Here is a 14968-nt window from a genome sequence, read left to right on the forward strand (position 1 = left end):
AGTCTGTTATTCAGACTTTTGTAAAAAGGATTGGCTTTTCTGAATACGGGAAATCTCTAAGCCACGACTTCCAGAAAGCAGATGGCCATGTAATCTCTCTCAGTACAAAATCGGAGAGAGAAAGACATCTTTTACTAACAAGGCTAATAATTCAAACCTTTCCTTCTGCAGCTAGCTCAGTGCTCAGCATCTGATAATGAATTTCCTATAAATGTGGACGAGGGGGGTAGTCCTTAAAAAACAAACAACACTGTGTTAACACTGCTGGAAAAAGTCTCATACAATGTGTTCTCTGAGCTTCTCCACGAGCACTCGGAGACATGCTGTCAGCCGCTATGACCGTAGAAGATACAGCCGAATATTGGTGGTTCCCAGTGAGATTTCCTCAGAAGAAATAACCTTTCCTTTTGGGATGTACATTTGACTGGTATCCTGTACTTAATTATTTTTTTTCTAGGTGATCCACATAACAGGCCGGCTTCGCCTCAGAGTGTCGCTGTCCCACGGGAGGACCGTCCCCAGCCAAATCATGGGTCTCGTGGTTGTGGCTCATGCCTTGCCTCCCCCTACGATCAATGAAGTCAGAATTGACTGCCATATGTTCGTCACTCGAGTAAACATGGACCTCAATATCATTTACTGTGAAAATAGGTACTTTGTTTTCATGTTCTTTTGCCCATTACTTACTGCCCATTGGTGAAGGTTTGGGTTTTGGCTGCCTGAAAGATTTTACTTCCCCAGTGAGACTCATTATAAATCCTGATCTTGTTTTTAATGGCTGCTTGGCCTGACACCAAACATGCTTTTTATTTAAAATGTACATTGCTTCCCTGATTTACATTTGGGACAACAATTGAATGAATTGGGATACCCAGACATCCATCCGCTATAAAGAAAGCCCGTTTTGGCTGAGGACCCAAGTACAGGGCAGGGATGGGTATCATTGGAAATGTGGTGCAGTGAAAGGCATCTCCTGTGTGCCTCTGGGTGACCCTCGTCCCACTAATACAAGGGCCTGGCATCCTGTCGGGCAGTGTCCTCGAAGACATTTAGCATAGGACAAATGAGAATCCAAGGCCCCCAGAGGAAATCTGCTGCTGCAAAAGGAATTGGCGACACTGTTAAATAAAACTTTGTCATCCTGAGGATTTTTTCTTTTATGAATTAAAAAGAGATGACTCATCCTAGAAAACGAGTTGGCAGTTTGTTCCCAAGGCTGAGCTTTTACAAAAGGGACATTTCAGCCTGTGGTTTGAAAGTTCACTTTTCCCATTAAGTACAAAGCAAGGGACAGAGATCGAAGATGGTGCACCTTACAGACCTTTCACCTTGAAGTCACCGGCCCATCTGACTGATGTGAAGAGGGACTCAGGATGCAGAGAGAGGGGAGGAGGGGCTGCCTCTATATCAGTCTCGGAAAGGAACGCAGCATGGCAAAACTGTCTATCTCCTGGTGCTGCAAGGAGCAGTACTGAGGCAGTGGAGGGAGGAGGCGCTCCGGCCATAGATTGTTGTCAGGTGTGAAGGCAATATGTCCCCCCTGAGCCCTGTGAATGCCTGCACAGGGGAAACTGGAGAGGAGAATGGTCAAGTGGCTTGGGTAATTAACCTCTGCAGAACCTAGCCAAGAGGAAGGCCAAAAGCGTCTGCGTCCACCCAGTCCACTGGGAAGTGCTACTAAAGCTGAGATCACTTTGGGAATGGCCTCCTATTTCCAGCCGAGGACTGGCTGAGGGGTGGGGGAGTGGGGTATCTGAGCTCTGAGGCTTAGCTGTGCAGACAGTATCATGTACCTGTCTCTATTATCCAGTAATTACGTCTAAATCTGCTCAAGTTTTGTTGGCATTTAAAAAGTCTTCACCACTGTGAGCGGCTGTACACTTGGGTGTATCACCGGTGTTCTGGAGAAGACACAAGAGGTCAGGAAAGGCAAGTCAGCCAGAAGGATTGGCAGGAGTAACAGCCACTGCTGACTTTGGCCACATGTATCTAGTAATCGCCCTAGTCTCGGGTCAGCCTGCTCCATAGGTAAGCACTTGCTCCTACTCCTGTCAGCCTGGGCAAGTTTGATCTTTAAGAGGGAGGAGTCCCAGCCCCTGACTTAGCAATGTCCTGCGAGGTCTCCCATCCTCCTATTTTTCTTTAGTGGTCAGGGTGAACAGTAGGAAACCAGTAAGAATAGCCTCCCATATATACACACAGCAAAAGAACACAATTAGCACGTTTACAAAGAGAGCCATTTTGTCTCTGAGTAGGCTGCGGGACAGTGAAGGAGGCAGCTGGAGGGACAGAAAGGAGAGCAATGCCAGCAGAACCTGCCTGAGGCTCAGGTTCAGCACCACATCACCACATCGACACACCTTCCAAAAACGGATGCCAAACTTCCAAAGCTTGTCCTTTCCCAAAATACCACGAACTTTCATTGTTGTGATCAAGTGACTAAATTTTTTAACAAGCTTTCAATGTCCCATTCTAGCAATTGAGATTCTTTTCTGTGACCTGCTCTTAGCATTTTTCTTCCCCTACCCTACCCCCCCCAAAAAAACTCTATCAACTAATAAAATACATCATTATTTTCCCAAGATGACAACCATCTGAAAAAGTCTTTTATTAAAGGTAATGGCATGTTTGGTTTACAGAAAAGCTGTCACGTACCAAGCTCTGGACACTACTAATGTCTTTCCACACATGACCCTCCTCACCAAAGAGGTTACTTACAGGTGAGGGAGCTGAGGAACAGGAAGGATAGCTGTTCTGGCCTGCTGCTCCTAGTTCCTACAGGTTTATTGAGAACTTTACTGCTGAAGTGGTCACATTCCCCCTAGCAGGCTCTGGTCTTCTGAAAGGGCTTGATCCTGATTTTTTTGGGGGGGTGGGAGGAGGTGTTCATTCAAATAAAAGAGAATGCCTTCCCCAAAGAACAACCAGGCTTTTTCCTGAGGTTTATTAATTAGGGAATTGTTAACTAGAAACTAAGCTTGCTCCTTGGCAATTCTTCTGCAGTCTTCAGGATGGCCCAGGGCAAAGCTAACATCTAATGCATCTAATGCTTTCAGGACCTGGCAGATTTCACAGACACCAAGGAGGGTCATTTAATGACATCTAACTGCTTCTCCTCTTCCTCCTCCTCCTCTTCTTCCTCCTCTTCCTCCTCTCTTCCTCTTCCTCCTCTTCTTCTTCCTCTTCCTCTTCTTCTTCCTTCTTTTCCTCCTTCTCCTCCTCCTTCTGAGGAGGCTATTTAAGTATACTTGGGAAACAAGCTAATGAACAGAAGCACCAATCTGTTTTATACCACAAATGCTCCAAGAACTCCTTACAATTTTCCTAAGGAATTGTCTCACTAAGAATTCTAGTTTGGCCAAAATGATTATTTCAATCAGCAAACATTGAGAAATCTACTTACCTCGTTGAGTAGTGTTTTTTAATTATACCCCGTAGCTCTTGATTTTGTTGTTGCTTTTGTTTTTTGAGACAGTGTCTCACTCACTATGTGGCCATGGTTGTCCTGGAACTCACAGAGATCCTCCTGCCTCTGCCTGCCAGGTGCTGGGGTGACAAGCAAGTGCCACCACACCCAACTAACTCCATGAATGTCTTTGTGTTACCAGTCCTTTTTAGCTCCCTCCCTTGTGAATCAGACACAGTTCTCCAACACTAATCCCAAGTTTTTTAAAGGTAACATTCATATATTTGCTTCACATTTGGATAGATCCTGTGTCATAAGTAATCTCTAAAGAGACAATAGAATAAGTTAAAACCTATTTTTTTAACCAACCGAAAGGAATGATATAGAAGACAATAAGCATTTTATACTTGTTCATATAAACAAGGCAGGTTTCCCTATGTGCCGTATAGTTTGGGTTCTGTTTTTCTGTGTCCTGCCTGAGGACGCTGGCCAATCAACTATGGGCACTGGAACCCACATAGAATTGAGTCGAGTGCAGGCCCAGAAGAGCTGCTGAAATGGTTTTAAACTTTCAGTGTAGAATCTACCACAAAGTCCCAGTTAAAAGAGCCAGGAGTGAAAGCAGAGCTCCCAAATGACTGAGACTAAAAAAGATAATACCCCTAGGCATCTGTATGTCTCCGCATTTAAATTATATCCCTGGAAATGCCAATTTGGACCTCGTGCCAAGAAGCAGCTGAATCCCTTTTTCATGGAAATACCCAACAGAAGACCAATCTGCTTAAATGAAAGGTGTCTCTAATCACTTGGTATAAACGTAACATGTTTTTATTTTATTATGTAACCTTGAATTATCTTGTCCTGTAATGAGTATCTTGCATTGTTACAGTTCCTCAATAATTTCATGGAATTACGTTGTCCAAATGTGCATTCCGACGCCAAGGAAAAAACCTACCTAATTACTTAAATACAATTGCTTGATCTAGCAACATATCCAAAATTTAATAAAAATGTTGTTATACACCACAGAAATAATCTTCTCTGCTGACAGCATTTGCTCAAAGTGCCTTGTCCTCACAGGTACTTGGCATGATGGGAATGTTGCGAGATCAGCTTCATGCATTATTTCACAGTCTCTCTGGTCTCCTCCTCTCTGAGCTCCAGTCTCTGTTGTTCTCTTTGTAGGATTACTGACTACATGGATCTGACTCCTGTAGACATCGTAGGGAAAAGATGCTACCACTTCATCCATGCCGAAGACGTGGAAGGCATCAGGCACAGTCACCTGGACTGTAAGTACCCCTATAGGGAAGTAGCCTGGGCAGTATCATTTGTCCGTCTGTCTCTGACTTCATGGGGCACAGTGCTGACTTGCCCCTTCATATCTCTTGTCTACATCTGAAACAAGTGTCACACAGTGAGAGAAAATTATATTAATAATTTCAACTGGCATTTGGTCTTATACTGAAAGCTGAACATTGGGCCCAGAGGCATTGTGGGATCTCCAGGCAACCCTCTGGAATTGTGTGGTCACCTGTGCCTTCACTCACAGCAAGCAGGCAGAGAGATCATCTGTCCGAAATTCCTCCTTGACCCTTTCACCTCCTAGACAACTGTTTCCAGTTTGAAATTTGCGGTTTCAGTTCCAAACTGTAGATGGGAGAAGACGACAAGTTCAAATAGCCCAGAGACTCATAAAAAAAAAAAAAAAACGCCTGCCTGCCTGCCTGCCTGCCTGCCTGCCTGCCTAGCCACAAAAACTAGGTGAGGGCAAGCCCTGGGAGGCAGGAACAGAGCACATTACATGAACATCACCTGTCGATAGCAGTCTCTTCCTAAAGACGCTCCTACAGAGGAGACTCTAGCTTCTAGCCCCTGGAAATAAGAGGCTGGTCTTGCTTGCTCTGGCCATCCTGGCCTCAGACTAGACTGAGATCTTCTGGAGAATGGGAGTCAGGAGCAGCCGCCACACTGTGGTTGAGTTTAAGTGACAACTCACATAGAAACTCAACAAGCAAGTTTCTCAGAGGCCACCAGCCTGCTTCTGCACAAAAGAGCCCCAGGAAGCTGTGAACTGGTGAAAGCTTCCTCTTCCAAGCACATGACCATCCTACAGCCTTCCTGAAAGATGACCAGCTCTATCCTCCGAGATTTCTGCAAAGTTCGGAAGCCTGACTTTCAGTGCAGACACAGTGCTGCCAATGAAATAGTCCAGTTCAAGGTGAGGGCTTTATATCACATAGACCGGAATGGTAGTCTTTGCCCCTTCCTGTTTTGGCTGAGAAGAGTTACCCCCCAGTTATCTAGCCCTTTGCAATGAGTCCTACAATCTCAACTCAGCTCTTCAAAGTCTAATGGAGACTGAGCTAGCCCAAGTCTCTCTGTGATCAACACTGTCTGCTATGTTTTTAAGTCTACATTAACAACACTGATGTGGAATCAAATTCAGTGTCAGATTCCGTACATCTGTGTCTCTGGGCACAGGCTGAATACAGGATGCTCTCTAGTACAAGCTACTCCCAAGGCTGGGCATGTGCCTTGATGTCACTCCCCAGGGAGTTGGGGAACACACTTGTTGCTAAGAATGAATGGGTGTTATGTATCTCAGAAGCAGATGGCTCTTCAATTAATTGGGGAGGAAAATGATGTTGTTTCCTGAACAGAAACATCAGGTTCTTTGTTGCTGGGAATTCAGGGGAAAAGATGTAAAAAATACAGATCTCGGGGTTGGGGATTTAGCTCAGTGGTAGAGCGCTTGCCTAGGAAGCGCAAGGCCCTGGGTTCGGTCCCCAGCTCCGAAAAAAAGAACAAAAAAAAAAAAAAATACAGATCTCTGAAGGGACCGGTGGATACATTCCTGGAATGCCACAGGCCAGAGGTATAGACTCTTAAATATATCGTTTTCAAGACACTACCTCACCCCATGCTGGTAGGGAATGGGGGAGAACAGGGTGAGGAGATGGGGTGAGGGGTTCTGGGAGCAGGGAGTGATTTCTCATATGGGAGCCTTAATTAAGGTCTAAACTCAGAAACCCAGTACCAACTGTAAAGGAACTTTGTCATCCTTGGGCCTTATTTGGAAAACGCCATGTTGGTATACAACTTGAAGAAACCCCATTCCTGAGGAATTTGAGGCCATGCAACTCACTTCTTCCCAAGAGGCAACAGTCCCCACTAAATGTTCTTGGTGTCATCTTTCCCCAGCCACTCTTGTCTTGTTTTTCAGTAGCCAGAATAATTCAAAAGTCCTGGGAAATAAACTTACACTACCATCTACCATTACGCGGTCCTCCTAATTCCTCTGCTGTCTTGCCAGACAATAAACAGAGACAATATGCTTTCAAATTCTGTGATTTTTTTTTCATTACTTGATATTGACATACTGGCTATTGCTTTATGAGTTAGCCTACTAACAATGATTGAGTTCATACTTTTAATGCATACACATGCCTTCTCGTTTTGAGTTCTTTTAATAACCTTAAACACATTAAAAAAACAAATAGAATAGGCTGATAATTCTGCACAGTAAAATACACTTCTCATGTTTAGCTATCATGCTGTGGAGTAACCTCACAATGTCAAGTAGCGCACAATTAGTCAAACGGTAGGGGGAGGAAAAGGACTGTTTTGATCCTGCAGAATTTTGATCCTAATCAGATTGAAATTCCAATGTTCTTGTAGTGCTTAATATCTTCACTCTCTCTCTCTCTCTCTCTCTCTCTCTCTCTCTCTCTCTCTCTCTCTCACACACACACACACACACACACACACACACACACACACACACACCAAGCTGATTCCAATGTCAGGTTTTGCATTCTGTGACTGAAATAAGATGCTGAAATATACAAATGCATCCCACTTGGTACAATAAACATTAACATCATTATAAAGTAAGATTGAGTTTGAAATTGTGTGATGGAATGTCTGATGTTTACCTAATTCTCAGACCAAAGCCAGCCCAGTAACAAAATGACAGAACATGTAATAAGCCTTGGTTGTGTAAACACTGAAGAAAAGGCAAGGAAGCCAGCACAGCATCTTGCTTGTCCAAAGCCCTAGGCTATTACTAAAGGAGGCCTCAACTGTGCCTTCCTGGCAGGAGAAGGTCACAGTGACATAGATTCAGTTCAAGAATAAGATAGAATTCTAAAACAAAGGAGTGGTTAAAAAATAAACCACATTAACTATTTAGCTTTTCTTCCTAGAGCTATTGGCACAGTTCCTGGTTCTGTCTGTGAAAGGTGGGTTTTAGACATCTGATCATACTTCAGATATTCAGATATCTGTCTTGTGCTCTGAGTCACAGATAAGACTTAAAGGGGGCTCAGACATCTTTGAGGACTAGAGATCCTACCTTTATCACTGGCATCTCTACTCAGCATAGGAGTCTGTAAATCCATAAATGAACTTGTCCCCAGAATCAGGAAAGGAGCGAGAAATCTCAGCCACACCAGGATGCCTCTGAAAAGACACCGAGAGCACAGGACCACCTGCTTCCCGCCGGGCGAGTTCAAGACGCCTGGTGTTAGCTAGACAGATCTCTGCCTACAGTGTCACATTGTTAGCAGGGCTTGGTGGCTCACATCTGTAATCCCTGTGGTCAGACTGAGGCAGGAGGATTACCAGGAGTTCACGTTTGGTCTCCCTGGTGACCTTGGTTCTTAAGTAAAGGGAGATTTCAAGTCTGTTTATCCCCCGCTGTGACAAAAGACCTTTGTGACTTCTTTTCATTAAGCCCAGTTTCATTGGTCTCTTCAGGTCAAATTGGCCAAAATCACCATTTCAAGGTTTGAATTTTAAACTACATATAGTAGTGATTATTTGGGGACCTTTCTCTCTCCAGTGCCCTCTAGTCTTCCATTGCTCAGGAGACAGTGACCTAGAGATGACCATTCATGTCCCCTAGATCACATGTTCCAGCTACCTAAGAGCATCTGGGTCACCCTTGAATTATAAGATGTTTCAGCACAGAGCCCATAACCTAAAACGTGGACTGCTGAGCCAAATGCAGGCTTTACATTGGCCTTTATTCCTACGAACAAAGCCTTCGCCTAGAATCCAAGCTGTTTTCTTGATCCAACCTCTAGGGGTTCTTCCTAGGTCAAACCAACAACTCTCTCAAACCTTAAAAAGAGACCTGCCTTTCTCTCACTTTGTGACACTGTGTCCCACAAGCAACACTCAGGACTCTGCAGTGGGACTCAAAGCCAAGGAGCATGAGCTTAGACAGTGGTAGCTTCCCATCCAGGATGACGAAAGTCCAAATGACTTGCCAGAGAAACAAAAGGGCTGCCCTGTTGCCTACAGGACCAAGTGGAACTAGAAAGCAGGGCTGTGGCCTGCTGGACTTAAGGGCGACTGACTGTTCAAGCAATGTGCTGCAGCCATAGTGCTCGCGTCTTAATACATTTTTTTAGCAACGTGAGTATGCAGCTACCTGGCATAATGCATTCCATGCTGTTTTGCATCAATAACCCCTACCCTTCCCTCCTGAAGGCGTCTCATCGCCAAATGCAAGCAGACTGCTTAATGCAGGACTAATTAGTAGATCCCTTCCAGTCTGCAGGCCCTCCATTGTAATTCCTTCCCAGCTCATTTTTTTCTACAACTGAACATCAATCAAAGTAAGTGCCCTGCCTGCCTAGGCAGCACAAGATGTCCTCCATGCATTTGTCATCTGCCACACAAACAAAGGGGGGATTTAATTGTTGATTTGGGTATGTAGCCATAGCTCACAGGAAAGGGAGCTGCAAGTGAGGGAAGACGGGAAGGAATAAAGTTTGATGGGTGGGCCAGAGACAGATTGTACCAGGGGCTCTCTGCTGTTTTCTGATCTCCTCGGTGCTTCCTCTGGGCTGGGTCTTCAGGGATTTTGCTACAACCTAGCCATTGCCTGCACTTTTTCCCCCCGAAGTAAGTGATTTTTTTTTCTCTTCTCCCTTATGAATAGGAAAATTCCCATGGAAGAATATACTTTGAATAGCTATCACAGCTGCCTTTCTTCCAGAAGCCAAGTCAGTCTACAATTTTTTTTTCTCTGTCCCATAGCTGCAGAGACTGTCACAGGCCTGTAAGAAAGCACCAGGTTTCTAGGCAGGAATGAATTAGGGTTCGTAGTTGGTGTCTTTCTTCTTGGGGCAAGGACTGGTTTGGGCTTTTTGAGTTCGTGGCAGGCGAGTACAGAGAGCAAGACCAGCAAGCGGGCCTGCTCACCGGTCGAACACTTGTCCCACTTGTCAGCCTGTTCGGGAGCAGTATGGACATGCAATACTTCAGGCCTAGGCCAAGCATACTGAGTCGGAGTCCAGGGTTTCTAAGTCCACGATCGCTTGCCACCTCTCTTCAGTGAAGGCTGAGTGGTACTGGCCACCCTGGCATCTAGGAAGAGCTATTTTATAAGGAGTGAATACAAACCAACTGATCGGCTCAAGGTCCTCGTCATCTAGAGTTGAAGTGATTTCGTCGAGGATAGTGGCATGTAGGCACATTGATTGAGGGCATCTCAATCGATGTTCAAATGAAATGAGTGTATAGTTATCTGATAAACTTGACTTCAAAAGGATTATCTAAACTGCGACTGGAGAGATGACTCAAAAATGATCTAAACTTGGACTGGAAAGATGACTCAGTGATTAAAAAGCACGTGCCACTTGTACAAAGGACCCGGGATTGGTCCCCAGCACCCACAGGACATCTAAAACCCATCTACAACTCCCGTTTCGGGGACCCATGCAGGTGTCTCATGCTCATGGTGTGCACACATGTGCACACACTATATTGAAAGTAATGATATCTAGCTGAGGAAGGAAAAGGAAATCTTTGCTGTTTCTCCCCAGGGTAATATTTTCCTATGAACACTGTATTACATGTATGAATAAGAATAGGGATATTTTCCCTGTTCACCTCCATGTAACATTTCTGACTTCTTTTACCATATGCGACACCTTGAAGTATTACTAGGAGGTTTAAAAATAAGGTATTCAGAGCTTACGCACTAGGGGAGAAGACAGCTTGAGACATCCAACTCTGAATACATAACATAAAATGAAGACGTATTAAGATGTATGAATGAAATGCAGAAACCCCAGAGATGGGGGCATCCAAAGGGAAGATGGGATAGAAGCCCCAAAGGGTGCAGAGCAGACAAGGCACACTTCCCAGCCCTGGCAAGAGGGTGCTAAGGAGCCAAGATGGCAGGAGGTACAGGGGGCATCAAGGGCATTCCAGGAGTAGAAATGTGTAGGGAAGCCCGGAATACAAAATCGCTTTCCCCAGAGATCAAACTACAGCTTTGATTTGACTGATAAATTCAACTCTTCAGTGGACTCCTGTCCCTAGTTGCCAGTTCAAGTAGTAGCTGCTTTTGTTATGGCTTTTTTTTTTTAATACAACAACATCAAAAATAGTCCTTTTAAAAACAGCTCTTATAAAAACATGCTCCAAAAAAAGAAAATCAATACTTCTAAATCATCCATTTCACCTAAGCCCACTAGCCTAAGTAGAATCAACCCCATCACTTTTTTATAATCCTACCTATTCTTGATCTTTTGTGAGTTGTCTTTATATTTTCCTTTAAAAAAAAGTCTGCATATTAGAAAAGACCTTTTAGGATGTGCTTGGGTTCAGCTGAGCAGCATAGAATTTACTTCACGTATGCGGCTCTTACACTAGAGTTTGCCTGCAGTTGTGAGGTTGACTAACCCCTCTCAGTCAATGCCTATCTCCCGTCTGGACTCATGGAGTTTTGGGGGAGTCATATCAACTAGGACATACTGACCCGTCCAGCAGGTCCAGTTATTCAGGGTCCCGAAGAGGGGGGACCTGAGGGGCAAGGGGGGGGAAGAAAAGTAGACCAAGCCAGGTTCTGTTGTCAAGGTCTCGTTTATTGAGAGGAATGTACAGCATTTAAAGCTATGAGGCAGGAATTGAAGCAGGAGCTGAAGCTTAGGGTGGGGGAGTATTGGGAGGTGCCCAAGGATATAAGGTGAATCACTAAACTGCAAGATATCCTCCTTAAACAAAGAGGCAACAGTCTTCCAGGACATGTTCTTTGAAAAGGTCGAGCCCTTCTCAGGAATCTGCTCAGGGCAGGGCACTAGCTTTGCTCAGGCTGAAACATCCTGTGACCGTTCCCTGAATCTTCCTGGGAGAGGCTTTTGTCCAACAACCTCATAATCTTACAGCAGCCATCTTAGGGGTGAGCATCTGTGGCCATACAGCCCAGAGTCACGTAGCCACCTTGAGCTATACAGTCACAAAGCGGCCAGACCCAAATCCAATACGGCTCCCTACAACATACCTCGTTACATGTGGGTCCACTGAGGATAGACAGGTCCAGTTCATCCCTTCTGCCCCCTTTACCTCTCTAAACCTCTAACGTCTTAAGGACTCCACTCAGCCTACATCAGAGTCCGTGCCCTTTATCAGATGTGCCAGGCCAGCTGCCATACAGTTGTCACCATGATAAACTGATAAGCAAAGCCGAGACCCCGCCCTCCATTCAAAGGCAACTGGAGAGAAATCTCAGTTTTAGAACGAAGAAGAAAACATTTCAAACACTTTCCACACTCGTGACTTCTCCATGAGCTCAAATGGCCAGTGCTAGGGGCAGGGATTAATGAACACTAACTGACACTCTCCACCAGTGAACAAGCCCATGGGCAGATTTTGTTGACCACAATCTCCTACCACAGTAGGCACTCAAAAAAGTCTTCCTAGGTGGTTAGAGAAACCTGCCGTTTCCCTCATTCCGTGCCAGAATCCTTTCTAGGTGCCATGCTAAAGTGTTCACTATTTCTCCTTTACATAACAGCTCTTTTCAAAATGAAAGGTACAGAGGCCAGAAAAATACCAGTTCTCACTATTTTAGGTTGGAAGGGGCAGGGATGAATAGTACTAAAATTCCCTGGTTGGACTAAAAATAGCTTGAGGAAACTCTGAGGGCTGTGGACGTGGTGCAGTGATTAGTAACACGTACTGCTCTTCCAGAGGTCCAGGGTTCGATTCCCAGCACCCACCTGATAGATCATAACAAACTGTCTGTAGCTCCAAACCCAGGTGATCCACAGACACCAGCCATACATGTGCTGCACATACATATATGCAGGAAAAACACACATATACATACGCTTTTAAAAATAAACTCAGATCTCAGTGTTACTTGTGTCACCATCCTTTGATTCTGTCTGTCTGAGAATACCACACTGATGCTCTCGGGTTTTAAAAGCCTTGGACTCCGATTCAGTACATTATCATGAAGGAGGAGGAAATTTATTTTTTTAAGCTGAACAAATTGACATGTCCCAAATCAATGAAAAGTTTTCTGCATGATTCAATATTAGCAGTTAATAAAGATCTATCAATTGGCAGGGCGAGAGGAGAAAACCTCTTCTGAAGTTGTAAACCACAGACAGCGGCTCAGGCAGGCCCTGTCATTAGTGTATAAGAGGGAATCCATATTTGATGCATCGTCATTCACAGAACATCTACAGGTCCTTTGTCTTTAAGCTTAGAACTCCCATTAAACATCAAATCTCATCCAACTTTACCAAATATCGCTCGGCACCTAGGTTTTAAAAAAGGAGGAGGGGCAAAAGACCAATCTGTGGATGCTTGCCACCTAAGACGTATCTAACTCGCTAATTGCAAAATCTATAGGAAAGTGTGCCTGGCGTCAGAGCGTCAGTTGGTCCTCTGAGTGCTTCTAAATGAAAAACTGTCTTGTCTTCATCGCAAGTAAATAAAACCCTTACCACAGTCTCCGGCTACAATGCTGTCTCCTCTGTGAATCTTAACAATGGCCTTCCAGTAGGCATCAAGGACTATAACTTTTTAGATAAAGAAATTTGTTCTTGTCTTAGGCTTGCATCAGGTTCCTTCTCCGGTAGCCCACAGTCTTCAAAAGCAGAGGAGAAAAAAAAAGTAATCCAGAATTTTTTTTTTCAAAAGTCTGTTTCCAGAATGAGGTTTCCCTGTCAGCCCGCGTTGGGCCTTAGGTGAAGAAACAGAGATTAAAGAGCCAGTACTCTTTTTCATGCTTCATCTGCCAGTTTTGTGAATGTAGAAAGAAAACCAGTGGCCACAGCTAAGCACCCAACTGTGGTATGAAGTAGAAAGCGTGATTTTAGCACACACATCCTTACTTAAACACACACACACTCACTCCACTTCAGTGCATTGGAAAATCACTTCTGAATCCCTAGCAGAAGGCGCCAGTCTCTCCCATCCACAGCTGTTGGTGGAGGCAGCTCAGTGAGTGTGAGTTCTGCTGATGTGTCCTCCCATTGCACTCTAATAAGGACACTCTTTGTTCGGCCCTGTGAATGTCAAGTGTGGCCTGTCCGGTGAGCTCACTATTTCTAGCTATTCTATACTTACCTGAATACACCAAGGATTGCAGCTTGTCAATGCATATGCAAACCCCTAAATGTCCTTCTGGGAGGCACTGTGCTAAATGACTGCTTTGATGTCTGTTCCTCTCTTCAGACTACATTGCACTGCTCCCTTCTCTGTGTGACACAACCCACTCACTGTTTAGACCCTGGCTTGGTTTTGTACAACAGCCCAACAGGAAGGCACCACGTTCTCTCCCTCTTTTTATTTCTCTTCATATTTCTGAAGGCAAATTTGCACCAATTTGCTTGGATAACAGAATGATATCCCTGGCTCCTTTTGTGTTCTTTCAGTGACTGTCTCTGTTTGTGGACAAAGTTTTCTCAAGGAAATGCAAATCCTTCTGTTGGGAACTGTGTGCAGGGACATGATATGGTCTAAGGCAACAAAGTTTGTGGGATTTTGGAGTAAAGTGAGTATGATTTACTAACAGAACAGTCTTGCCTATGGACTTGAGTCAAGAGATCAAGTGGCATTTTAAAAGGATGTTCAATAAAGCTTATCGTCCCATCTTTCATTGGGGGGCAACTATCAAAGGTCACATATTTTAAATGTAAGCACTTCAAAGTTGGCTTTTGGATACGTTATTTGCCATTCCCCATCTAATAGGGCATCGGGTAGTGTTTGACTAAAAGTCACACAGACTCTCAGTGGTGGTTCTTTACTAGCTAGGTGGGCAGGTCTCAACTAGGATAACACAAGAACTGTGTTCTTCACACAACACACAAGCGTAAGGTCAGCTCTGTTCCCTAAGGGACACACTGTGTCTGGTGTCTTCAGTATGGAGGGCAGGGAGGGTGTTCCCTCAGAGCATCAGACAACAATGGCTACTGATAACTCCCCAAGACTAAGGGAGAAAATAGTACCTACATCATTCAAGATTCTAAGTAAACCTGGGAAAACCTACTTCTCTTGTGTCTTCATGGATGCCTTATAAAAATCTAAGTAAAGGCCATTGAAATTCTCTGAGATCTTTAAAAACTAATACCTCAAGTGCATACCCTTAAAAGACAGAACTCTGTAAAGATGTTTGGATGTGATCGGTCGGCTCCATTGAGGGGTACAAAAGGCAACCAGACCAGGAATAGAATATACACTTTAGAACAAGCCACAAAAATGATGCCAGATCACACGTCAGCAGTGATCAACCCACATCTCACATCATCT

At 44.5% G+C, this 14968-nt stretch overlaps 1 protein-coding gene across 16 annotated transcripts in view; it reads left to right on the forward strand.

Moving 5' to 3' along the window:
* Npas3 (neuronal PAS domain protein 3) overlaps window positions 1-14968 on the forward strand; it is an 825122-nt gene that overhangs the window by 797313 nt on the left and 12841 nt on the right. For all 16 annotated transcript variants that reach the window (XM_039078152.2, XM_039078154.2, XM_039078153.2 and 13 more), the window contains 2 exons: window positions 458-651; window positions 4592-4698. In XM_039078152.2, the coding sequence (XP_038934080.1) occupies window positions 458-651; window positions 4592-4698 (301 nt within the window). The remainder of the gene's footprint in view (window positions 1-457; window positions 652-4591; window positions 4699-14968) is intronic.

Source organism: Rattus norvegicus, chromosome 6 (genome assembly GCF_036323735.1).
Source record: "Rattus norvegicus strain BN/NHsdMcwi chromosome 6, GRCr8, whole genome shotgun sequence".
Lineage (NCBI taxonomy): Eukaryota > Metazoa > Chordata > Mammalia > Rodentia > Muridae > Rattus > Rattus norvegicus.